The sequence below is a fragment of the Eumetopias jubatus genome, unplaced genomic scaffold, assembly GCF_037043125.1.
Source record: "Eumetopias jubatus isolate StellerSeaLion01/CBP00866 unplaced genomic scaffold, mEumJub1_p1.0 scaffold_8, whole genome shotgun sequence".
Classification (NCBI taxonomy): Eukaryota; Metazoa; Chordata; class Mammalia; order Carnivora; family Otariidae; genus Eumetopias; species Eumetopias jubatus.
In genome coordinates, this window is record NW_028274814.1 from 19283266 (window position 1) to 19310475 (window position 27210).

At 40.6% G+C, this 27210-nt stretch overlaps 1 protein-coding gene across 11 annotated transcripts in view; it reads left to right on the forward strand.

Moving 5' to 3' along the window:
- Nucleotides 1–1551: 1551 nt before the first annotated feature.
- The window catches only part of TRDMT1 (tRNA aspartic acid methyltransferase 1), a 73268-nt gene continuing 47609 nt past the window's right edge, over nucleotides 1552–27210 (forward strand). For 3 of the 11 annotated variants that reach the window (XM_028114069.2, XM_028114070.2, XM_028114071.2), the window contains exon 1: nucleotides 18600–18712. In XM_028114069.2, coding sequence (XP_027969870.1) covers nucleotides 18649–18712 — 64 coding nt within the window. In that variant the 5' untranslated portion in view covers nucleotides 18600–18648. Of the gene's footprint in view, nucleotides 2821–7095; nucleotides 7206–8011; nucleotides 8191–8218; nucleotides 15539–18599; nucleotides 18713–18971; nucleotides 19033–27210 lie in introns of those variants that run through there. The other 8 variants (XM_028114072.2, XM_028114075.2, XM_028114076.2 and 5 more) reach the window with 8 other exon arrangements.

The window sequence follows — 27210 nt, forward strand, 5'->3', positions numbered from 1 at the left end:
ACTGATTATATATGTATATAGCCATAATGTCTTTCCTGTATATTTGGGACAAATAAAAGAACTCTATCCTACTTACCTCCAAACTGATTAAAGAATTAACTGATCTTTCAAAAAAAAATGTGGAGATGTTTTAGCTCTGGCATATCATGTTCGTTTAGCCAGTGAAAATGAGTTTCTTCACAGCCTTGGATGTTACATTTAGTTTTGGATATGTTTGATAAACTCAGTGTTTAAAATATACCCCATCAAACTTTGGTCTCGTGTATGCTGACAAAGATCATTATGATGTGCAGAGGTTAGAAATGAAAATCAAAAGACAAAGTATCAGAAAAATAATAAGTGTATAAGTCAAAGTGACCCTAAATGCAAATGGAAGGAAATATAAGATGGCATAATGATAAAACTATGCAAGGCAAAAGACTGAGAAAATTCATTACAATTATGAGAAATAACTAGGAAAGACCATTTTGAGGTAACTGTAGCAGAATAAAGGGATTGGCAGCACTCTGTAGTTCTCCTGCAGTGATTTCTAAAATACTGAGTAAGGTTTTGTATTTCTCATTAGCTAAGTCCTAGAAATATGCCCTCTAATGTGACTCATATGGATATATGGAGTAACTACAAAAATATTATGGAACTTGAGCTTAATATAGATGAAATATGTTTTCTCCATATCATAAACTGTGAAAAATTGTTCTGATACAGTGCTGTAATGCATTCATCTGGCATCTCCAGAACTTTAGGAGTTTAGACATGTGTGACTTGCATGTCAGGATCAAGGTTTTCATTTTGCTGACTCTGGGTTGGTTTTCACAGTCCGTGATTTGTGAGCTCTAAACAATGATAATGGTAACCAGGCATACCATGATATCATGACTAAAACTGGACTCTGGCCCAGATGGGAAACCTAATGGTAAGCATAATGAGACCTTGCATGTATTGAGTGCCTACTGTATGCCACGTATGAACCTATTTGCCACAAATTAACTTATTTAATACTCACAACAGCCCTATTATACATACGAAGAAACTGAGACACAGAGAAGTTAAGTAACTTACTCAAGCTCACACAGCCAGGACGTGGCAGACCTGGGATTTGAATCCAGGACTTCTGGCTCCACACTCGAAACTTCACTGTACAGTGATACCTCACATGTTGTGGTATTTTTGTGCCACTGTTGGTGACATCCCCAAGTCTCTTTGGCATTCTTATCATGGTATCTATCTATATCTTTGGACTTTTTTTTTCCTCTCCCTGTTCTGATGCAGCAACAGGACCCTTTTTTGATTCAGAGAATATGGTGCCCTTAATGAATCATCAAGATGTCCATGACAATTTCAGGGGTTTTCTGTAAAGATCTTCCTTCCTTCCTTCCTTCCTTCCTTTCTTTCTTTCTTTCTTTCTTTCTTTCTTTCTTTCTTTCTTTCTTTCTTTCTTTCTTTCTTTCTTTCTTTCTTTCTTTCTTTCCTTCCTTCTTTCTTTCTTTCTTTCTTTCTTCTTTCTTTCTTTTATCTCATTTCTGAATTCTGACTCAACCCACCAGAATGATTTGATAGTGATGGTGTGTGACTTACACCAATTACACGAATGAAAATCCTCAACCGCATTTGCTGGTGGAAAAGAAATAAACTAACATTTTTGGAATGCATAGCCTCTGTAAGTAAGAACATCTTCTACTCATTCTCTATTAGTTTGAATTTTAGAGAGATTCATTAATGTTCAGGGTACTAACAGTGCATGGGCCAAAACTAATGGGAGAGTTCTGTGATATGAGAGATACAGTGAATCACATGACAGCCAGGATTCTCAAGGCCAAACTAAACAATGTTACTGAGAATACATACATGTTTACTACCCAGTTAAAACATTTCTTGTGCACTAATCATCTCATTGCTTTGTGTATCAGATTTTTCCAAGTAATGCTCATCAACACCGGCTCTGTTTTAAAACAGAGCCTCCTTAAAGCACTGCACACGTATACAAGGGTGAGACAACAAATATCACAGTCCCATTATAGATCTGAGGGGGAAAAGAAGGCACAAAAGTGTTAAAGAGCCTGATGAAATCCTAAATTAGTAGTGGCCCAGTTCCTTAGTAGATTGGATTATTCGGGAGAGAAACAGTGACCCTCTTCAGTCAGTGTATTTTGAGTTGTAGTGTGCACCAGGCTCCCGGTGGTGTCCTAAGAACGCAGAAATGAATAAGCACCTTCCTTGCACTCAGAGGGCACCTAATCTACTTCTCTCTTCTCTGCTAAATCTTTTTGTCTCTGATCTTGCATGATCCTGCTGCCACATTGTGATCTAGTTCAGTAGTTTCATAATGCCCCCTTCTCTCACTGGCTAAAGTCGTAGTGCCTTGGTGACTTTTACCCTGAAATCCATGGAAATGTGAAGTTTACTGTTTTGCTCTCCCTGATAAAATATAGCATAATAACTAGTTGCTGGGTTACTGCATAAAACACAGGCCCCAAATGTAGCCAGGAAGAGCAGTTAGCAATTAAGTAAAGGAAATGACTAGTGGGTTTGAAACTCAACACACGGCCCATGTACTTCTTAGCATAGAAAGGCATCTGAGTTACTTAGGCAACTTTTATCACTAAGGAAGTAGTTTTGGTGACTCATGCTCATCCAGAATGACTTCTTTCAAGATCTGTGTATTTGATGACTTTACCATTAAGCTTCTGTTTTCCTTTTTCTTTGGACTGGGACAGAAAAAAGCTACCTTTGGATGGCACGGGTTTATTACTTAGTAGCATATTATTCACTGGCTGCCCCATGTTTTGAAATTTAATGGACTCGTGGTGATCAGAGTAAAAGGTCAGTAGTTCTTGCCCTGCATTGCTATATTAAATGTAGAACTAAGATTATTTTTTAAGCAGAAGTGTTATGTCTTATATTAACAATGTTTCTTGTCAGTTACTTTTTGTTATTTAATGTAACAATACTGCCATTGGAAATACTGGTCACATTAAAGGACTTTATACCATAACCTAAAATGCCTTAGTTTTCCCCCAAGGAGATGAAAAATGGAATTAAAATTGTCCATGGAGAGCTGTCTGGAGGTGATAATTACAAAAATAAAGGAACCAGAAGGGAACTCCGCTGCCGGCTTCTCTCTTCAGATTATCTGTCTACCTGCTTGCTGTTCTAATAGTATTTACTGACAACTGGTATTTTTCTGTGTTAAAAAATAGTAGAGAAGTTGTAGGAGAAGTGAGTTAATTCAAAGAGTGATAGGCCGTTAATGTGTTTGGAGAATTATGGAAGGACTTACTACTGACAAAACTGGGAGCCAAGCCCAAGTGATTGGGCTCTTGGGGTTGGTTACAGAGGCTCTGGGTTCGCCTGGTAACCTTCTCGATACCAGTGTTTAGTGTGGCCAGCATAGGGCTCACCCCGGATTGTCTTTATATCTTTTGTTCTAACTCCAGAAATTGTGCCGTAAGTCTCAAAAATGTAGCTGTTTTCATTTTGCTTTTAATTTGGCCCTTTTCTGTTTTTAATTTTGTGGCTGGAAAAGCTTGAAAAAGGCAATGAGTCATGACAACCATTTCTTTTTCTTCCAGATAGAAACCTTCAGTCTGAGGCCAGGGCACGGAGCACCATTTATGCGATTCATGAGCCTTAGCAGCCGAGCCCTTTTCTTTGGGCCCCCTTTAAGGGAACATGGGAGAAGGGGCTAGTCCAGTGGTTCTCAAAGTGTGGTACCCAGACCGGCAACATCAGCATAACCTGGTGTTTGTTGGCGACACTAACCTCAGACTGACTGAGTCAGAACCCACCATTCTGGTTTTTAATAAGACTTCCAGATGATTCCAAGGAGTGCTGAAGTCTGAGAACCACAAATTGTTAGTATCTGTGGCCATGAAGAGTATGAAAAATATACTGGTTGGAGAGTGGGGATGTTTATGAGTCTGTTGATGAGGAAATGAAGAATAGATAGAAAAGAATGTTTTAACTTTAGAATTCAAAAAATAAAAATTCTGGAACTTAATGAGGAGGATTGATTGCTTGCAAGAACCCAGAGAAGGGCAATCCGCATGAGTGGGGTACTGTGAACTATATTGGCATGGTTCTGAAATTCTCGAATAATCTCTTGCGAGAAAAGGCATGTCTTTCCATAGGAGGACATACATTCAACTCAGGTTTGTAAAATCCTTTAAGACTCTCATGTTCCATTGGCTTCACCAACTCATTTGCATCTTGAGGCCCCTGTTTCTGCATCTGAAAACCATCTGCGTTGTTACTTGCCACAAATGGTCTCATCAGAATGAAGTCAGAGATTCAGGATATGTAAGAGGATTTGTGAAGTGATTTGATTACTGAAAAATGTGAAGCGTAAGGAGGAAAAATAATATCGATATTGACAGTAAAGAGGGGCTTAGAAGGTGATACAGAAGTGGGTGGCGATTTCAACTTCCCTTTGACGCATACCGCCTTTAGTCCCGGCTCTGTCGTGTATTAGTTTTTGATGTTAAGTAAATCACAGTTTTTCAGAGCTTTTCACCTTAGTTTCCTCAACAAAAATATAGCATCAATGATACCTACTCAGAGGACTGTTGTGAGAAAAAAAATTAGATTAAAATATAAAAATGCAGCTTGTAAAGGTCAAACATTACACATTTTAGATATTGTTGTTAGGATTGTTGTTATTTTATGTCTGGGCTGAGGAAGCTTTGTGATTGTTGTCATAATGACATCCAGGAGTTTGGAATAAATGTGTACATCAGCAGATTTTATGATTACAAAAAATAGCTATGTTTGCTTTTCTACTAATTCTCCTCCAGTGGAATGTTTTCATTTTCCCGTGAAATGAGGGAGATCCACATATGTTTTATTAAAGAAAGCAAGCCTGATATTTTCTATCCTTTGAACCGAGAGACTACATTTCACTCATTCTTTCAGGGAAAGATGACAGATTGGGGAGTCAGGCTACCTGGGTAAATTCCCAAGTTCTGCATAAACCTCAGTTTCCTTGTATATAAAAAGGAGGTGTTAATCATACAGAGCTGTATGAAGGTGAAGTGAGAAATGTATATAAAATACATAGTAGAGGGGCACAGGGTAAGCACCCAGTAATGTGGGTTGTTATTAAACTATAGCATGAAGTGGGGCAATGCGTCTGAAAAGTCAAGGGCAGGAGAAAATAAGAAGACAAGGGGACAGCTTATGAAATGGCTGTCTTTGCAAATGAAATTTTGCAATGAAAATTCAAGCAGGTCCTATGGCTTTCCTGGTGACTCTTACTAAATTAAACAATGTTGTTTCTAATAGAGAAAATTAATCATAGTGATTTATAATCTGCATGTCTACCTAATAATCAAAATTTCAATCTTGCTTTAAAGTTACACGTCTTCCCTCTCCAGGCCTGAGAGTGCTGGATGCAAGGGAATAGGAGTACTAGATTTCTCTTTACTAAGTGCTTCTCCCCCTTTCCCATCTTGCTAACTAAGGTCTCTTGCTGCTTCAGGATTAGGTCTCATTGAGGAGAGGTGAGGGAGATAAGAAAGTTCTTTCTTGACATGTACTGTTGGTGATTTAGTTTACACGTCTCCATTTGGCATGTGTCTAAAACTGGCCCTTTTCCTAACAGGTGCTTCTTTGGGGACTTCTCATCATTGGGATGGCTCTCTCAACGTGTCTTTAACATGCAGAGGTGCATTCATATTTAGTCTTCCACAGTCCCTAGAAGTCATTCAGAAGTATACTCTTTGCTTCTTTTTTTATATATACTTTTTTAAATTATTTGACAGAGGGAGACACAGCGAGAGAGGGAACACAAGCAGGGGGAGAGGGAGAGGGAGAAGCGGCCTTCCCGCGGAGCAGGGAGCCCGATGCGGGGCTCGATCCCAGGACCCTGGGATCATGACCCGAGCCGAAGGCAGACGCTGAACGACTGAGCCACCCAGGTGCCCCATACTCTTTGCTTCTTTTTTGCTGTGGTAATTTCTTTCCAGGGGCTCATCCTCTCCACAAGATCTAAAAACAGCGAGCTCTCCCTTATATGGTTCAGATCTGGTCCAAGGGACTTTACTTTCTAGAACTCAGAGGCTAGAGGATGGGTACAGTTGTAAACTCCCAGGGTGGTCCTTTGAAGCTTTTTGTGTTGGGCCTGAGGTGACTAGCAAACAGCTCCACAGACCTTCTGGGGAAAAGGTCAATCTACACAGCATGCTGACAACTTTCTCCAAAAACTTCCTCTTCTGGGCGCCTGGGTGGCTCAGTTGGTTAAGTGTCCAACTCTTGGTTTCCGCTCAGGTCATGATCTTAGGGTCATGAGATCAAACCCTCCATTGGGCTCCCCCCTCAGCGGGGAGTCTGCTTCCTCTCTCCCTTATTCCCCACCCCATGCTCGTGCATGTGTGTTCTGTTTCTTTCCCTCCCTAAAATAAAATAAATCTTAAAAAAAAAAAAAAACTTTCCTCTTCAATAATCTCTAACTCATTTATACCCTCAACATGGATAGAGAGATGGTTGTAAAAGTTATGTAACACTTTCTGGAGCCCTTCCTTTGAAAACTTTGCATTATAGTGTTGTATTTCACTTCAGAATGTGGTTTCTATTGTGTGCTGCATGAGCTGAAACTTGTATTTTAACTCCTATTAAAGGAAAGAGGAAAGGATCATTTTGGGGATGCCCTGACTTGGGGATGCCCTGACTTCTTAGACCACCACCCCCAAGCTGTTGTTGCTGCCAAGGAGAAAATGGGTTTGTCCATGCATGAGGGTCAATGGTTTGACCCTCATGAGTGCCCAAATCACAGAGTAAAGCTTTCAGTGTGAGCGAGTGTTTTTTCAGATGTTCATATTTAATCATTTCCTCATAGGCAGCTTTTGTTTTTTAAAGTGACTAACTTGCATTATTTGTGACTTACATTATCAGTCTTGGGGCTGACTTATGTTATTGTTTTGGGAGCTAAAATGTGTTTAAAAATGGTGTTCAGATGAAGTTGGAAAACTGTTAACTTTTACCAGTTGTAATCTGATCCTAAACTCCCACTTGTATTTAAATAAACTTGTCTTGAGACAAATTAAATATGTTATGTATTGTGTTTAAATTTTTTAAATTATCGTTATCATATTTGCATTTCAGGCATAACATTTTCTAATGTGAAATCTCACATGTGGGTGCATGTGTATAAGTTGTTGCAGCTCTGAACTCAGGCCCAAAATGTCTGTGATTGCCTTGTGGTAGTTCTGGAGGTAGGTATCTAAGTACACTACGAATATGGGCTTGGACTTGAAATGTCCTGTAAGCCTCCTTTTTTGGCGTTTTTGTAGATATTAGATACTATTGTGAAAATTACATGGACCTCTGAAAAATTGCTGGGAATTTGAAAATTGGGTATGTTAGGTATATTTGTCTAATAACTTAATATCAATTTGGTTATATTTTTTAAAGATTTTATTTATTTATTTGAGAGAGAGGGAGAGAGTGAGCCCAAGAGGGGGAGGGTCAGAGGGAGAAGCAGACTCCCCACTGAGCAGGGAGCCCGATGTGGGTGGGACTCGATCCCAGGACTCCAGGATCATGACCTGAGCTGAAGGCAGTCGTCCAACCAACTGAGCCACCCAGGTGCCCTTGGTTATTTTTTTCAAGTATGCTTGATTGGCATGGTGGAGTTAGGGTAGTGAAACCTTGAGATAATGACTAAATGCCCATCTATGCATCCATCCACCCAAGGGGGGGCTTCTAAAATATTAGAATTTTGTACTACAATTGCCCATGGTTAAAAATAAGTCATCATCATAATAAAACATTGGCACTAATCTGAATTAAAAAAAAAAAAACAAGGTCTGTATTTTGGTTCCTAATTGTGAAAAACGAGAGGAATATTTTACTTTTTACTCTTGAAATACTTTCTATTTGATGACTTTTAAAATAAATACATGGGAACAATAAGGTATGAGGCAAGCCAGGTGCCTTATACCTTAGTGTTCTTTTCTTTCCTCTACTCTCATTTTGTCTTCCCTGTTCTCCTTGTCTCTTTCTTTCTTTTTCTTTCCAGATAGCTGGGGATGTGCTCAGAGGAGATGATGATACTTGGAAAGATGACCTGAACCTGTAAACTTTGAGCCAATTAAGGAAAGAAAGAAAGAGACTTCTAAATTTTGTGCAACACTGTAATTTAAACAGGATTTAGTGTGGCAACAGGCTGCATGGTGTATCAAAGTGGATGCAAAGATGGTAAACTGGAAGGAGGTCTGGAAAGGAGGGAAATGAGCAATGAGCTCTACTTCAGACAAAGCAAAGAGTGTGTGTGTGTGTGTGTTTGTGTGTGTGTGTGTGTGTGTGTGTGTGTGTTATCAAGGTTTAAAAAGGCTTTATTAAATCTGAGGCATCAAGGGGTACCTGGCTGGCTCCATCAGAAGAGCCTGCAACTCTTGACCTTGGGTTCAAGCCCCACCTTGGGCGTCGAGCTTATTTAAAAAAATAACGCAAAAATAAATTGGAAGCAAAAAAGAAAGGAAGCATCAAGATGAACTTGAATTTTAAAAAGCTCCCTTCTAAAGCTGAAAGAGTCTAGACTGCCCCTGGTATCACTCTTTCTAAAGCTAGTTCTGTGGAATATCTAATGTTCTGTTACTCTTACAATAAAAGAAGGTGGGAGGGGTAACTGGTACCAAATCAGGGACAAATATCCAAATGAGCTTAGAACTGGAAGGAATAGCCAAGAAATGTTTGCAAAAGAAGAGGAATTCTGGAGGTTCCTAGTAGGTGTGAAAATGTATTACAAGTTCCAGTATTTGCCTATGTGGTTTGCCAGCAGGAAGAGCAGACATACCCCAAGAAGGGCTAGCCGCCATGGGGATGATGCTACCTTAGAATATACTGTGTGAACGAGGAAGTATTCCCTTCCACTGTGGAAGGGAATCTAGGTATTTATGGAAAAGTTGGGTTTAAAACCTCACCTTGCATAACATATCAAAATAGATTTAAAAAATGAAATATAAAGGAAGAGAATAACATACAGGTGAATTTAGCTCATTTTTTTTTCTAAGTATAGGACTTCCTAGGCTTAAAAAGGCATCGGATAAATGACAAAGGAAAACTGTATATTTGACTGCAGAAAATTAAATACGTTTGTGTCATGAAATATTATAAACCAAATCCAGTGGAAACTGATGAACTGGGAGGCATTTTTACAACACACATGGTTGACAGCTTTATAGCAACAAAAATAAAATTGCGGTAATGCAGTCAGAAACTCATATTATCCCAGTAGCAAAAGGACAAATATGACAAATAACTAACAAAAGAAAAAATTACAGATGTCCCATAAACATGTGATAATTCACCCTTGATGTTAATAAAAAAAAATAACACACTAATTTTTTGGCCTATAAGATAGACAAAAATTTCAAGTGACAACACTTGTTCATGAGGATACAGAAGGTGAGCATTCTCAGCCACTGCTGGTGGGCTCGTAATCGTTTTGGAAATGCAAGAACTTAGGTAATAATTATGTCTCTTACCTAGTAATACCCACTTCTAGACTCTATCTAGCTGATGACAACATCAGAGCATTTGCATATGCAAGAATTTCATTGCACTGTTCACGTGGCAAAAAAATCTGAATCCTCTCAAATGTTCAATACTGAGAGACTAGAAAAAGAAATTGTGGTTGTTTATGTACTACAGAAACTACTAAGGCAGGAAAGATATCCAGCGAACCGTTGAATATGGATGATTTTTAAGGATGAGGGTGGAATCAAGGTTTTTTGGAAGCTGTATCTTTTTTTTTTACTTTTGTAATTTGCTTTACCCCTCCAAATTAGCATGCATTATTTAGAAAATTCAGGAAAAGGTGAAGATGACATGTGAAAAGTGATATATCCCTTTGATAGAAATGCAGAACTGGTCATGATAAAATGTCAGATGGGAAAAAAACCAGAGTATAAAACATAAATGCAATAAGATTATGATTTTGGTAAAATATAGTTAGTGCATAGACTAGAGAGAGATACTAAAATATTAGCTATGGTTATCTCTTTGGATTTTTAAGATTTTCTTTTCTTTTCTTTTCTTTTTAAAGATTTTATTTATTTGACAGAGAGAGACACAGCGAGAGAGGGAACACAAGCTCGGAGAGTGAGAGAGGGAGAAGCAGGTTTCCTGCTGAGCAGGGAGCCCGATGTGGGGCTTGATCCCAGGACCCTGGGATCATGACCTGAGCTGAAGGCAGACGTTTAACGACTGAGCCACCCAGGCACCCCTAAGATTTTCTTTTAAAATATATTTTCCCATTTTCCAGATTATGTGTGATGGGCATAAATATTTTATTAGTTGTGCAAAAAGGGAAAGAATGGTCCTCTTAGAGTTGGATTGGGCTTTCACTACTCTGGGCATTTCTTTTTTTTTAAGATATTTATTTGACAGAGACAGAGACAGTGAGAGCAGGAACACAAGCATGGGGAGTGGGAGGGGGAGAAGTAGGCATCCCAGGACCCTGGGATCATGACCCGAGCCAAAGGCAGACGCTTAACGACTGAGCCACCCAGGCGCCCATTCTGGGCATTTCTGATGTTATGTTTATCAGGTCTCTTTGACTTTTGGTGATAATAAAAACATTGTTTTTCAAAAAGTACTGTCTCACCTCTATAGGGAACAAGTAATATGAGGGAACTGCAGTCTGACGTTTTTGGGTTTGCAAACTGTGAACTCTGCAAGGAGACGTAAATACTACCCTGGGTTGCATTCTTTTCCCACCCTATTCTTGGAGTGAGCCCTGCAGTAAAAGGAGTAAAAGGGATAGGCCATGCAGATTCCTGACATTCTTTCCTAACCAGAATGATTTTTAACTCCTAATGTGATTTTTTTCCCCTCAAAATAGATACCAACTCTCCCTTTCATTTATTCTTTGATACCTTCCAGATTTTTTTAAATTGGTGCTCTCTCCTGATTTCTTTTAAAAAAGTGCTTCTGTGACTTGTAAATAAATCTATTCACCTGGAGAATATTGATTTATGTGACAGCTCATCACATGAAATGTTCCCCTTTTGATTCTTTGTAAGAAAAACAAAAACAAAACCTGAATATTAAAAAAGAAAAACTGATAGGGCCTAAATGGGTTTATGAGCATTTTAAACATTCATAAAGCTCTTTGAAACTTACAGGCCTACATTATCATTTATGATTGATACTGTCCTATTACTAAAACATACTTTGCCATCCACTGAAATATAGTCTATTTTGGTCATTCTGTATTCTCTGAATGACTAAACATAGAACAAATCCCTTTGAGACTTGTACTATATTTTAACTCCGCAGTGATTACCTTAGATGGGAATGAGAGACTCAGTCTTGATCTTCAGGAATCAGGGTAACTCTGTAATAGCAGGGTTAATGGCCTCTGGGGCATTCCCAGTGTAAATAGAACGTTTGCGGGGATCAGTGGTACTTACGTTGTATAATGTTTACTGGAGTGACTTTGAAAGATTGTAAGGACAATTTCAACAATTTTAAGTAAACATGAAGTTGCATTGTTTTCTTATGGAGTGAATAGACCTAGTAATAATGTTATTACATTTCGGTTATTTTTATCACTATTGGACCCTGTAAGAATGCCTAAGTGATATTGTTGGTAACTAGACTAGTACCTGACTAGCAAGGGTAGGGTGAAAAAATCCTTTTATTTGATTTTTCTCTGCATTTTAGTTTGTTAGTACTGACAACTGTAGCAATTAAAAAAGTTTATGAAGAAGAATGGGGGGTTTTATGGAGCGTGTGTGTTTGTGTGTGGTGTCTGTAGGGTGTATGTGAATGTGTGTGCACGCACGTGTGTTTCCCTCTTCCTGGCCTTGCTGGATCTGGTTAGGGGGATTTAGTTACCTCAAACAGTTCTGAATGATTGGTGAATTAGCAGAGAACAGGAGCAAAGTAATAACAGCTCTCTTTCATTTTTATCTCCTCTATTCCCATCATGGGTCTTGTTTTCCCACCTGAAAAAATGAAGGCTGTAATAGAAAACAATAAGGAAAGACATCTTATTAGAGAATATGCAAATTAGTCTCTTGGTAATATACCCTTTTTGAAAGCATCCCAGGAAAATAATTCTCTGTATGTGATTGTTAGAAAAGAATGGATCTTATCTTCCATTATGAGTTGTTCAGATAGGGAAGTTGCTGAGATAGGGAAGGAAACCAGTTATTTATTATTCTAGGCACACCACCGGAGTTTCTCTCTCTCTGTCTCTCTTTCTCTCTCCATATATATCAATTAATTATTGATTAAATGCAGCCAGTTACCTTGCTAGCAAATAATACCCTTGTTTCATAGATGAAGAAAGTATTAGAAGCGGGATTCATATTGCCTCGTTTATTCTAAGAACTGTATGTTCCTTGAACAGCATCAAGGTGTCTTTGTAGGAGTAACTGGGCTGACAATCAATTGTAAGTTTTATTTGTGAGTCTTTGAAGTTGTCTCCCTTTTGTGAAGCAGAATTAACCTTTTTGTCTAGCCTTTACAAAACACATTGTCAGAGCAGTTCATGTTACCTTCTTTGAGCTCAAAAGTTACCTTCATTCCTCAGGCCAACCTGTTCTCAGGAAGTAATATATTCTATTGACCAGGGCTGCTCTAGTTTGGACCCTCGGCTTTCACTCCGGGTGTAGAGGCCCAGCAGGCATGGGAAAGCTCAACCTGCCAAGCATCTTCTGTACTAAGTTATGGTAGAGCTAGTGCTATAAAGGCCTTTGGAGGATCCCTGAGTAAAAATTCCCTGTTCTCCACCTAGTTGTGGGCTGGGGCAAATTACCTCAACTTTCTGAATCTCAACAGTGTCTTCACCTGTCAAACTAAGATTGGGTGAAATCAGTGTCGCCTGGGGTCACTTAGAGGCAGCGACAGGGGTGGGTGAGGGCAGGGGAGATGATCTGGTGTTCTTCTGGGCCCCCTACTATCCATGCTTCAGCAACAGAACATCTGTGTGCACGTATGTGTGTGTGTGTGTGTGTGTGTGTGCACACACACACTCTACCTCACCCTCTGCCCTGATTCTCGATGAGATTTTGTTTGAAGAAAAGGTTCTATATTTAAAAATATAGGGAAAACACTGGGAAACAGTCCTTAAGATTTCTTTGAGCTCTAAATTTCCATGGGTGTAGGAGAGCCATTTTAAAGATAGACAATCCCACTATCTTTAATTGAACTAAAATCTAATCTTTAAAATTTACTGCCAAACATCTTTAAATTAGAAATTTCGGAAAAAATCTGAAAGAGAAAATTCAAAGTCAAAATCTGTGACTGAGTACTTTGAGAGGGCAAACTGCACGGTTTCTATGCTTTTCAGCAGAAAAATCTTTATTCTTCTGAGGTAAGTGTAAGATAATATTTACAATCGGAAGTCACTAGAATATGCTTCACAAAAGTACCATTCCTTCAAGACATCGTGAAGTTCATCATTTTCCATCTGTTCTTTTTCTCTTGGAAGCTTGTTATGCCATTAATAGAACACACCTGCTGTTTCCTGCGTCTTTTCTTTTGTGACAGTCTGTGAATAAGGTGACCGGACACCAGAGGAAGAACAGAAGTGTTGGGCTACAAGGTTTGCTTTTGTGGGAGTTCCTTTTACTCTAAATCTTTGTGGCACTTATTTAAAATCAGTGTTCCAAGTACAATAATTAAGCACTTACTGCACACTTCAACATTTCATTTATTGATGGGCTACCCATTAAGGTCATGACTTCAAGAGGCTGATTTTCTTTTCTTTTTTTTTTTTTTTAAAGATTTTATTTATTTGAGAGAGAGAGGATGAGAGATAGAGAGCACGAGAGGGAAGAGGGTCAGAGGGAGAAGCAGACTCCCTGCTGAGCAGGGAGCCCGATGTGGGACTCGATCCCGGGACTCCAGGATCATGACCTGAGCCAAAGGCAGTCGCTTAACCAACTGAGCCACTCAGGCACCCAAGAGGCTGATTTTCAAGCAGCTCTGTCCAATAGAACATTCTATGATGATGGAAATGCCCTCTCTTTGCTGAGCAATACTGAAGCCACCAGCCACACGTGGCTACTGAGCACTTGAAACATGCCTAGCATGACTAATGAACTGAGTTTTCAGTGTTAAGTAAGCTACTTTAAACTTAAATCGGCAGATGTGGCTGGTGGTGACCCTACTGGACAGTGTAGCTCTGGAGAATCAATAGAACTGGTAAAATCATCTTACATTCAGGGGATAGAAGGCATCAAGTTGTTCTTTATTATTGGCACTTGAATGGCTTAGATTACAGATTTTTACACATATAAACCATTTTAAATTAAGTATTTCTTCACTGCTTGGCACATAAGGAGTCAATGAGTGATGGGATGGTTTTAATAGGTTTCTCCCTACTCTACCCCTAGTCACAGCGACTCAGGCATCCTGTGCATCCTGGGTGAGGTCCCTCACAAGTTTCCTGTAAGATTGCCAGACCCGTAGACTCACCTTTCAAGCTTCCCTGGTCTCTGTGGGAGTTCTGAGTGAGGTGCTGTCTATGTATGCTGCTGTCTTTTTTCTTACTGCCAGGGCTTCTAGGCTCAGCAGCCCCTTAGTCATGCCTCTGGCTTGCAGACACCCAGCCCAGGCTACTCCCGGACACCTCCCACAAACTCCCCTAGGGTCCTTAGAGGTCTATGGCTATAAACACCACTCCGGAGCATGCTGACCTGACCTCATTTAGGGCCCAGTGTTCAGTTATGGCTCCTAACACCAGCATCACCAATCTGGAGCATGAGCAATTCCAGGGGTCAGAATCACGCCATTGGACACAGTTGAAGGGACTGAGAATGCATCACTTAGAGAATGTCATTAGATGGATACTGTTTATTAAACATGCTTTTATGTTGTGCCAGGCATGGGGCTAAGTGTTTTAAATTCTCACTGAATCTTTGTAGCAACCACATGTCCTATTTTTACACATTTTAGATGTGTGCGTAGGCTCAGAGAGGGTAAGTGACTTCCCCAAAGTCACACGGCTAGGAGGCTGCAGATACACCATTCCTGTTTACACTCTCTGGCTCTCAGGCTCACAGTTTTAACCACAAGGAAATTCATTATTCAAGAGGGACAGTTCTTCCAAATCAATGCAGAGGGCAAATCTAAAAGGAACTGGATTTGGTGGGACTATAAAGAAGGATTTTCTTCTAATTCAAGCTCTTCACCACAAACACCTGGCTCTGTGAAGCACGCTGTGCCCCGGAGGAGCTCATAGCTGAGGCCTCATGCTGGTGCATCAGGACGGTGGTAAAAGGCCTTCTTGAATAAGTGGGAGCTCACGAGTGATAGATGAACTCTCAGGGCCTTTCTGATTCAAATTTCTTCTGAATATGATTTCCTTTCTTGAGGACATTTACTGCCAATTTATTCCCATATGACTACTTTTTTATTTTCCATGCAATTCATAAAGACCCTTCTTTTTCTGTGTGAAACCAGGATGTAATTTATTCATCACTCAAATTTGCATAAACAGGGTATTCTCTCTCTTCAGCAAGCCTGTGTAAGAATCCACATCACGTTTCACTGGGGAATAAAGAATGGCCCGGATCATGGAAACTAAAAGGTGATTGCCAAAAGTATTTTAAACATTTGGCAGGCTTTGTTTAGTTCTGTTAGATATTAATGATCAGTGACATGACAGCCAGGAGAGGAAGAATACAATATCATTAGATTTCAAGTTATACAATGAGCTCTAAAATCATGGAGATACGCTTTTGTTATTCTAATATACCTTTAGTGTTACATTGTGCTCCTTAATTATTTCTGATATGCGTTGTAGGTGCCAGGTGTTGACTAGCATTTTGGATTTCTTCGCAAGTGCATTTTCTGTGTTTTGAGGGAAAATACACTGAATATCCTAAAAATATTTGTATTTTCAAAAAGAGCGTTGAGTGTGATTAGAATATAACTCTATTGGAAATGCCATCGAGGATAACTTTATGGGAAATTATAAGATTGGAAAGCTGTTTTTTCACCTGTAAGAACATTTGGGATTCACTATGGGAAAGAGTAATCAATACATATCTTCACGTTCTCTATATGTGCTCATCCTACCTTCCTGCTCAACTACTCCTGATGGTGGCATTCCCAGCTCTGGCAACTTGTGCCAGGGTTTGGAAGCGAATGTACACCTCATTCGAGGGGGCCTGACATCTATAGATGCTCCCATGGAGATGGTCATACATTATGATTATGGAGAAAGTTTTCATTCTTGAAATGATTATCACATGGGATAAGCCTTACAGAGGAAATACTAGGCAAAGAGATGATGTGTATAAGGCAAAAACTGGGCTGGGAAGAACTGAAAGGATTTCATGATAGGAACAGGTGGATTTAGTGCCAGTGTTCTGAAATACAGAACACTGGCAGGGCGTGGACTGGGGAATCAAACAAGTCGGGATTTCTAGCCTGGGAGTCTAGAAGGAAGGTTGCACCAGGTGGGTCTAGAAGAAGGCTAGGATTTCTGGGCAACGTAAGGAACGTGAAGAAGGAACATAAGCAGGGAAACTGAGGCATGAAGGAGGGGAATGCCGACCATTTCAGTTTGCAGCAGAGCTGAAGAATGGGAGGAAACAGAGTTCACAAAGAAAAGTAAGTCTGGGGCTGTATTGTGAAGACCCTTAAGTATCAGCGTGAACAGTTTGTCATCAGCTTGTGTGGGGATGGGGATCTATATCCCTTCCTCTCAGGAGATTGCTATTTTCCATGAACTCTTCCACATATTTTTGGCCTGTCTCTCCCCTACAGGGTAAGATCCTTGCTCATATTTATTTTGATTTATAGTAAATGCTAAACAGAGTCTAGGTATGTTATATATATATATATATATATATAGGTTGTTGACTGCATATAAATCACTGTGACTATATAGCCCTCTTTATTTTTTTTTAAGATTTTATTTATTTATTTGACAGAGAGAGACACAGCGAGAGAGGGAACATAAGCAAGGGGAGTGGGAGAGGGAGAAGCAGGCTTCCCGCGGAGCAGGGAGCCTGATGTGGGGCTCTATCCCAGGACCCTGGGATCATGACCTGAGCTGAAGGCAGACGCTTAATGACTGAGCTACCCAGGCGCCCCATATAGCCCCCTTTATATGTACTGATTTATTTATTGTACTAATATGTAATAAATACTCGAAAAGTTTGTTTCATGCATTATATGTGTGATGTTAGAAATGGAATTGGTTTAAGAGTACATTTGCTTAAAGCAGATTTTAAAAATGTCTTCTAGACAATTTCTTTTTAAAGATTTTATTTATTTATTTGACAGAGAGAGATAGAGAGAGAGGGAACACAAGCAGGGGGTGTGGGAGAGGGAGAAGCAGGCTTCCCGCTGAGCAGGGAGTCTGATGCAGGGCTTGAGCCTAGACACTGGGATCATGACCTGAGCTGAAGGCAGATGCTTAAGGACTGAGCCACCCAGTCGCCCCTAGACAATTTCAGGTTGAGCAGGTAACTAACATGTGGCCAAATCAGGACTCAACTTTTGCAGAAAGGAATTCAGCTATAGAATCTTAGAGCTGTCGGCCCTCAGCAATCATTTCTCCTTCTTCCTTCCCTTTTATTTGAGGAAGGGGAAACCAGGCTCAGTGCAAAGTCATTGGCAATGCCAGAGCTAAGATTCTGTTTTCTGTTATCTTTCTGCCACCCTTCTTATCTGTAAGTGACCAATAAAAACAAACCATTTAGAGACCAATACACATTTACAAGGAAAAAATTTCATAGGAAACTGATGAAAAATGGATCCCTTCCATAATCCAGATAGGGTAGTCCTACTTTTGTTTATAGTATTACATTAGCACAGGTGGAAAGTTTCTAACAAACCAGTTATTAACTTATTACAAGTGGTACTCTCCAATTTTTCCTAACACAAGTTAACGTGTGGTGGTAATGGGAACAATAGAACGCCGCACAATGAGATCATTTCCTCTCGTGCCTATGGCCATTTTTTACTTTGTGATCCAGCTTCTAACAAACTTGGTCACTGGAACATCTTGGAGAAGCAAGGCCCTAGCACTTGGAGGGGCCTAAGTACTTCTACATTATAGTAACAGTAGATCCTGTGTTGGGGCTATTTTCCAAGCTAAAACACAGTGAAGTCCACTAGCAATGACAGCAGGCGTCCCCCGAAACTGGCCGGCACAGGGGCTCGGCTGCACGGGCGCCGGTTTCTGTACTTGGAACTCCAGGACCTGCTCGCAGAAGGCTGACTTATCTCGGCAACCCCAGCAGACACAACACCTGGCACGTGGTACGTTACTAACGCTAGTAAAGTTTGGACACTTAAGGCTCCAAGTGACGGAAAAGCAGTATGCCTGGGAAACGACTTTTTCTGGCGTCTAACCCGTGTGAATGCACTTTGGGGCAAAGGTAGATTTCGTCTCCTGAGCTTCGGACATCAAAGGTCCCTGAATGCACTCTAGAAGGTAGATGGAGCGTAAATCGGGCTGCTATTCACTTGGGAGGCCGTATTGTTTTGTGCCCATTGTCCCCCCGCTGACCCCTGCCAGCCCCCGGGGGCCTCGCGCTGCTAGAAGCTCTCGGAGCCGGAGCAGCCGGCGAGGGGGAACCGAAAAGCCGCGGAACCAGAGGCGAGGGAACAGGGCGGGCGGAGGAAGGACGAGATGGGAACCGGCAGGCCTAGCTCCGAGGCGGCGGCGGCGGCGGCGTGGGCATGGAGGCCCTGCGCGTCCTGGAGCTGTACAGCGGCATTGGAGGCATGCACCAGGCGCTGAGAGGTGAGAGAGCACACCCCATCTCTCTCTCTCCGTTCCCGCCGAAGTGCTGGTCCCAGCTTGGGCGCGGGGGAGGGGCGAAGCGGCGAGGCGCCGGGGGCGGAGACAGGAGCTCAGGGTGTGTGTGTTGGGCGGGGAGGGGGCGGCCCGCGCTCGGTTGTCTTGGAAACCGCCCTAGCGCGCAGTCTCCGCTCGGCCGCTCCGGGCGGAGACTCCTTTTCCTGCAGCCCCGAGGCTTGCCCGAAGGGCGGACGCGGAGTTTGTGTGGACTCAGTTCGTGAGTCCTGATCCGCGAGGCGAGGCCGGAAAGTCAAACCAAGATGGTACCGGCGAAGGGGGATGGGCGAGCCCCTGGTGGGGGCCGGGCCCCACCTCTAAGTGTGGCTGCCACCTAGAGGCGTGGACACCTGCTGCTTTACCCTCGAGGAAGTCGCGGCGGGGAGGGGAGGTTGCTGGGGGGCTTGGCCGGTGAGGATTGGATCTTCCCAGGGGTAGTTGCAGGGCAGGGTAGAAGTCAGGGAAGCCTAAATGAACTGTGGAGAGAAAACATTGAGGAAAAACCTGCCCCTTTCTGATCATTGAAAAGAAACAGCGTGTCTTGTCTAGATATATTTAGGCGCCAGAAGAGCTGAGTTGAAGCTTAGTTGTGACCTTGGGCTAGTTCCTTAACATCTTTGAACCTGTTTCTTGGTTTTAAAATGGGAAAAGTAAATTTTTCAGAGGAGGATTATTAGGATCAAAGATAAGGCGGGTAAAATGTTTCATAGTGCCTCGTACCTTGTAGCCACTCAAAACATTATAAATTATGACTATTACTATTTTATGTACCTCTTTCATTTTGAGGTGATAAGCTGGAACTGAAAGATTTATTTTCGGTGATGGTTCTCTCAAAAATATTTCTTGAACTCCTGTTCTGTTCCAGGTACTGTCTAGGTGCTGGAGATACAGAGTGACAGACTTTCAACATGCGTGTTTATTCTTAAATTACTATGACAACCACAACACCGAAACTTGCCTGCTTCCTTTTTTTAGTACCAAGGGCAACAAAAAACGAATAGTGTAGGATACAAAAAATATATAATGAATTGCACATAAGTATTCTGAGCGTTATGTATTGAGTTTTGATTGTAGACTAGAGTAGTGATTATTATAGTTTTATTACCAATTATTTGCTGGCTCTCTACATTCAGTTCTCTTATCAAAACTTAACCAGCAAGAAAACAAAAGAAAATTCTAGGGGCGCCGGCCTGGCTGGCCCAGTCGGAAGAGCAAGGGACTCTTGATTTCAGGGTCATGGGTTCCAGGCCCATGTTGGGTGTAGAGATTACTTAAATAAATAAATTAAACTTTAAAAAAAGAAAAAAAAAATTCTGGTACTCTTTGTTCTTTGTTAACTTTGTAAGATTTTATAATGTCAGCATGTTTTCCCGTATCTTGAAACCCCTTAATGAACATGATTTTAAAATTTGCGTAGGACTTTATCGTAAGCTATGAATTCAACCACTCCTTAAGGGTTGAACATTAGATTATACCCCAATTTTTTGCAAGTATAAATGTGCTACAATTACAGCCTTGAACATAAATACTAATTTTCTCTTTAACTGGTGTTTTCTAAAAGTTGAATTAATTCATTTAACAATCTGAGACTATGAGCTAGTTATTAAGTGAAAAATTAGGATAATTTTTTAAGACTTGATAGATAATATAGCAGATTGCTTTTCAGAGGTTTATGAGTACCTCCCTCAACTACGTATTCATCAGGATTTGTATTAGCCATTTTTAACCTTTGCTGATTTGATTGGGGTAATTGTGTAATTTTAACTTGCATTTTTTTGGTTAATGAAACAGTTAAGTGTCTTCTCTCCTATCAGCCAATGCAGCCTGAATTTCTGTGCATATATTTCTGTTGCCACTGCTACATCCTGAATCTGAACTTTATTGAAATAGTTTCCCAATTGCTCCCCTGTTTCTACTTTGCTTTCCTGCTCCACCCTTTCTCCACATAGAAAGAGAATGATCTTTTGCACAGTAAACTGGATCATGTCACTCACTTCCCTGCTTAAGTGGCTTCTTTTTGAGGTTGGAGTCACAGTCCCATCTTCTTACTCTGCCTGGGAGATCTGGCCTCTGCTGCCTTTCCTTCCCTTCCTTTTTGTTCCTGTACAGCTTCTAGCACAGTACCGCACTTGTGACAGGCAGTCTGTAGATGACTGCTGATTGGTAATCATTCTACCATTATGTTGATAAAAGCATAGTTTGCTCAGCTCCGATTTTTATATAATACAAAACTCTTAGTTGCAAACCAATAATCTATTCTCTGGCGAACCTAAGCAGGAAAAAAAAAAAAAATATATATATATACATATATATAGCAAAGGACTTTTGGAAGCTCACAGAATCTATAGGACACCCAACAAACAGGTTAGGTGAATAGGAACACTGCTCAAACCACACTCTGGGCCCTGCCCCCACAAAGCTTCATACTGACTTCACAGCTTTCACCAGTGATGCTGAGGGCAGATGTGAGAAGTGCCATCCCTGTTTTCCTCTGAAGGGTGGATGCTTCTCCCATCTCTGTCGTGAAAATGATGGGTTTTTCATTTGCTACCTCATGTTGCTACTTCTGAATGAAAGTAGTATATGGATGCAATTAATTGGTGGGCTTTGGATCTCACTGCCAGCGAAGGAAGCTGGGAAAGTGAGTTCTGGCTCCTGTTTTGGAAAGAAGGGACTCAAAATATGCCAAAATTTTCAAATATAGAAAACACGGGCAAAGATTCTAAATGGCCACAAGTATAACAAATACCTTTCACATTATTTAATACATGTTCCCCTGTATAGGACGCACTTACTACTTCTTTGATATTATTTATGCCTGCACAGTCTATAAAGTCTTGGCTAATGAGAATCTTCCAAGTGCAAATATCTCCTTTCAGAAAGTAGTAGAAGTAGTTTCATGAGTTATATATTGGTGGGGCCTGTAAGGCACCTGCAAATTTAATGGGTAGCAAATAAGATTTTGTTTTTCTCATAAAGTATAATATCACAGAAAGACTAAAATGTGATGTAAGGTAGTGAATAAAGAAAGCTCTAGCTGATTACTATCATATATATGGTCAGCTACTGAGACATCCTTAAAAGTAAAAAGGCCTGCCCTATCAAATAATTTCTAAAGGTCTTTTAAGGTGTTGATTTTGAGTGTTAGTCACATAACAATCATATTTAGTAGGAATTACTCAGCCTTAATATTTTCTGTTAAAATGTCAAGCAATTTGTCACTCATTATTTTCTGAATTTCTTTTATCTTTATTTCTCAATGACTTACATGCCAACTTGAGACCCTACTGAACCACTTTGTAATTAGGTGTGCTTATAACTGAGTCAGGCAAGTATATGATGAGTAAATATAGGTCTGAATGTCACCTGGGGATGTGTTTGGAACATCGGTTGTAAGGAGCTAGAATTTGAACTGCTAAATTTTTTTTTTTTTAATTTTCTTTGGGATTGTAAAAATGTCCTCTTCATGCCTCTTTTCCCATAGTTATTCTTATATGACTTGTTGCCAGATTTAAAGTGAAGTGAGGTAAAAATTTGTCCCGTTTGAAAATATGTGTCCTTTGTTCTCTGTTAGCCACAGGAGTTATTAGATTATTTTTTCCAAACTTGAAATGCAAAGATGAAATTAGTAGGATGAATTTTGTATATTCAGCCAAGGAAAACCCTTACTTTCCATTGGATGATAGAATTACCTATCTTTTCTGTGATGGAAATGCTTACCTCACTGCAGAGTATTACTGTTTTTCATAGATCAGATTACTTACCCTGTCCTAATGTGTAGATGACCAGTTTAATTTGTATTATGACCTATGTATTGGGGCTTTTGGGGGCTCAATAAATAGTACCCTTCTTCATAATTCTGAACAAAGAGAGAAAGAAAACAGAAGAGTAAGGCAAATAGGAAATACAAATTTGTATAATTTTTATTCCTAGTAAAGGCTGAGTTGGAGGATGTAGCTTAGTGAGAGGACCCGATGGGTCGGCTAATATTCAACCAGACAATTAGGCAGCTACCTTTTAGGCACAGCTGGAGACGCAAGCAGAAGGCATGTTGCCTGTGGGTAGCTTATCCCCAGAGGAGGACTGGGGGAGCTGAGCAGGCGCGCCCAGTTTGTTTTTCACAAATTAGCCGATTAGAGAAGTCATTCTGCCTTCCATGGAAGAAGTAAAAAGATAGGCTGTGTGAGGAGTTTAAATGAATAGAAACCACTCACTTGGAAAAAACATCAGTAGGGGGAACACATACACTCACATGCCAAATGCTTTTAGGAATCTTTCAGATGTCACCGGTTTTCGATTTTGCAAATGCTATCTCATTCTTTTAATATTTGATACTTAAACTGCCTCTGGCAATCATTTGGTACTGCCGAATAATTTGAAATACGATGGTTTGTTTTCATAGTAGGTTGGTCTTAAATCATTGTTTGTAGCACTATGAGATAGTAACAGCAGACAGTGTTTATAGGACGGTTTCAGGGAGAGGTCATTTCATCTCCCAGTTAAGAGCACAGTTTTATTATCAGAAGGCCTTGGTACTTCCTAGCTTTGTGAACTTGGGCAAAAAATAAACTTCCTGTGCCTCAGTTTCCTTTTCTATAATAGTACTTATCTCGAAGGGGAAGTGTGAAAATTATAAATAAATAAAAATAAAGCATGTCAATAGTGCTTGGAGTGTGGTAAGTGCTCAGTAAATATGGGCAGCTTGAATCAAAAATTACTTAAAGTTATAGAAAGTTATTGCATGTTGTTTAAAAATGGCTTTAGAAGAAACTAATGATTAAATGATTGTAATCATTTAAAATTTTTGATTTTAAATCAAAATCATTTGATTTAAATCATTTTTAAATCATTTAAAATGATTACAATGATTGTAATCATTGTAAAAACTAATGTAAATGATTAAATATTCGAAGTTGTCGGGCGCCTGGGTGGCTCCGTCGTTAAGCGTCTGCTATCAGCTCAGGTCATGATCCCAGAGTCCTGGGATCGAGTCCCGCATCAGGCTTCTCCCTCTCCCACTCCCCCCGCTGCTTGTGTTCCCTCTCTTGCTGTGTCTCTCTCTGTCAAATAAATAAATAAAATCTTAAAAAAAAACCCAAAAAACTTCTGCTTGAAGCATTTATTCAGGTAGAATTTTAAATATTCGAAGTTGTCAAACAGCTTTCAGACTAGATTTGAATTACGCAGGAATAGATCAGTGAAGGAAAGAATTATTTATAACCACAGAAGATGATAGGGAATGAATATGAAGAGGTAAAAGAGAAGGTCAGCGAAGAGAGTAGAAAATTCTATTTTGCCCTCTTGATTCTCTAGAAAGCTTACTTATCTACGAGGGAATAAATTTCCTAACCTGGATCTACTTTGTGTTCATTTCCCTGGCCTCCTATTCAGTGATTTTGGAATTGCTCCATCTATTTCTCTGAGTGATAAAATTAATACCATTATTTAGGAGTAAGGCAGGACTGGCAAATATTAGCTGTGTGAGTACTAGAAAGCTATTTGACTTTCTGAGCCCAGATACCCTATCTGTGAGACGGATACTGTAATAAACTCATAAGGTGTTGTGAATGTTAACTGAAACAGTTGATGTATGAAATACAGCGTAGGTACTCGGTAAATCTTAGCTCCTTTTCTTTTTCCCCACGTTGTTTTGTAACTAGCTTTCCTCACTTAATTGTATGGGATGTCCTTATTGATAAAATTGGGATACTACTAGTAACCTAACAGGCTTGCTAGGAGGGTTAATGAAACTGTATACATAGAGCTAGTGCAGTTCCTAGTATATAGTGTATAAGTAATACTGCTGGTGTTACTTAAGAAGTTGAACAGTTTCATATATTTATTTGTATTTATTTTGTGACTTGTTCATGTTGTCATTGGCATATTCTTTTTTATAATTGGTGATTTGCTGTTCAATTTTGTTACGGTTTTTTTTTCCATGCAGGATTTTGGAAGATGATAGACTTTTTCAGATAGTTAAGAAGGGAAAGATTATACCAGACAGCAAGGAGCTTCCTGTGCACATACAGACATGAAAGAGCATGGTCTCTACAAACGTGGAGAGCTACACGTATTAAAATATTACTGCAATATAAGTGCCACAAAAAAGTAGATGTTTATGAAGTACCAAATCACGAAATGCCGTACAATCTGATAACGTGCTTGGGTTTTTATCTCCTAGGTCTAGTTAGCAAATGAAAGTTAAAGAACCTATCAGTTAGGTTCTAGAAATTGTACCGTGTGCCCAAAAGGTGGCCGTGGTGGGGAGTAGGGTAGAGAGACATGGTGGACAGAAGATTATTGTTCAGAGATAAAGAATTTAGGCAGAGCCAATGAATGGAGGAGGTGACTCAGGTTATATGCAGGATCTAAAAATCAGCAAAACCTGGTAGTCATTTCTGACGTGGGTCATTTATCCAATGGGCGAGTCCTAAATCAAGGTAGGGGAGAAATAATAGGTTCCATTTTAGAGTCACAGAGTTTGAGTTGTCTGTACGACCTGTAGAAATGCCAGATAGGCAGCTGCTTGTGCATTTTGGTCTGGGGGATCGATGGGATTAGAGATAAACTTTTGTTTCTATATATGTGTTGAGTGTAGAGAAGAGGACCAACAGGAGGGAATACTGAGGAACAGCGACATTGTGGGGCTGGGTAGAGAAATAGTATTTACAGAGGGAAACTGAGCAGGAAAAATTAGAGAGCAAGGAGAACCAAAAGAACACTGTGCCATGAAGATAAAGGGAGGAGAGGATTTCAAGGAGTGATCTGATACTACAAACCAAGTGAACTAAGGACTACAATGAATTCTTGAGTTAGTTGCCATTTCCTGGCTGGTATCCTACGTAATAGTCTTCTCAGGGGTATTAATAAGTTGGCCTTGATGGTCAAATAAGTTTCGGAAACTCTTCATATGATATTGTCCCATGAGAGTCTCAGGCCACATAATATACCAAAAGTGGTGAGAAGCCCTGCAAAAAGGGTGCTGTGTGGTTTAAATCCGCACTTCCCATATGTATCTGAGCAATGAGTACGCTTTTTTTGAGTGGGGAAGGGGATTACACTTATTAGCATCCTGTAAAATAATGTTCCTTAGAGCATGTGTTGGGAAATGCCTGCTGGGCAACAGGGGGAAGGGCCGGGGTCAGTGAGTGGGCGAGTGCGAGGGAGTGCCAGGGCTCTGCGCGTGGACCGGTGTGCGTCGCCTCCAATGATGTTGACAGCGCTGACCAGCTCCAGAGTAAGCTTCTCAGTAGTTTTTCTATAAGGCCAGATTGGTTCATGTTCTCCTTATCTCTGTTTTTCTCTAGAGGTGTACAAAACCGAACTTCTGGTTCTCCTTACCCCTTCAAAACTTAATGCTCTTGCAGCCTGCCCCCTCCCAGCAACAGGTGTCTCCATTCTTCCAGGGGCCCACCCCCAAGTCTTGAGTCATTGATATTTCTTCTCTTACTCACTTCAGAAAATTCCATGGGATCGCCTTTCAAACTCTCTTTATAATTCTATCATTCCTCTCTCTCCTCATCTTTACCACCTCATCCATAATCTCGCTCCTGTTTTGTCAGACTTAATTTATGTGCCACCCCAGATTCACTTGTCTCCGCCTGCCTCCCGGGCCCTGAGCTGCTTGTTCTGTGTAGTCCCCCAACTCTGCTGTTGTTGCCTTATTCCGTAACACCGCCAGTCCATGCCTTGTAACGCGCTCCGGCTACCGCCAGTGTCCGGACTGAAAGGTGGCTGCAGAGGCTGTCTGGAGGGGTTGGCTAACACAACCCTAGGTGGAGAGGAGAGGAAGGGTCATGCCTGCGCAATAATAGAAAATACACATATATTGATCTCTGCCCCCAGTTCCTGGCACAGAGCTCCTAAAACCCTTATAATTTCCTAAGTGATAAGAGCAGTGGGGGCCTCTTTTGTTCTCAGATGTGGTCTTTGACCCTGCTTCCTGACACAGAGCTTCTAAATCCCTTGGAATTTTCTAGGTGGCAGGAGTGTCTTTTGTTCTAATGAGGGCTGGTCACTAGACAGACTGAGGGTAATTAGAAGCTTGGAACTTTCAGCCCCACCCCTTATCCTCTGGGAAGGAGAGGAGCTGGAGATTAAGTTGATGATTGATCATGCTTATGTGATGAAACCTCCATAAAAATCCTAAAAGCCTAGGGCTCAGAGAACAACTGGGTTGGTAAACACATCCACATGCCGTAAGGATGGTGCACCCGAGCTCCATGGGGACAGAAGCTTCTGTGCTCAGGACTCTTCCAGACATTGCCCTATGTATCTCTTCATCTGGCTGTTCGTATGTGTCCTTTACTATATAATAAACTGTCAAACATAAGTGTTGCTGTGAGTTCTGTGAGCTGATGTAGCAAATGATGGAACCCAAGGAGGGGGTTGTGGGAACCTTTGATTTGTAGCCCAGTCAGACAGAAGTTGTAGGTAACCTGGAG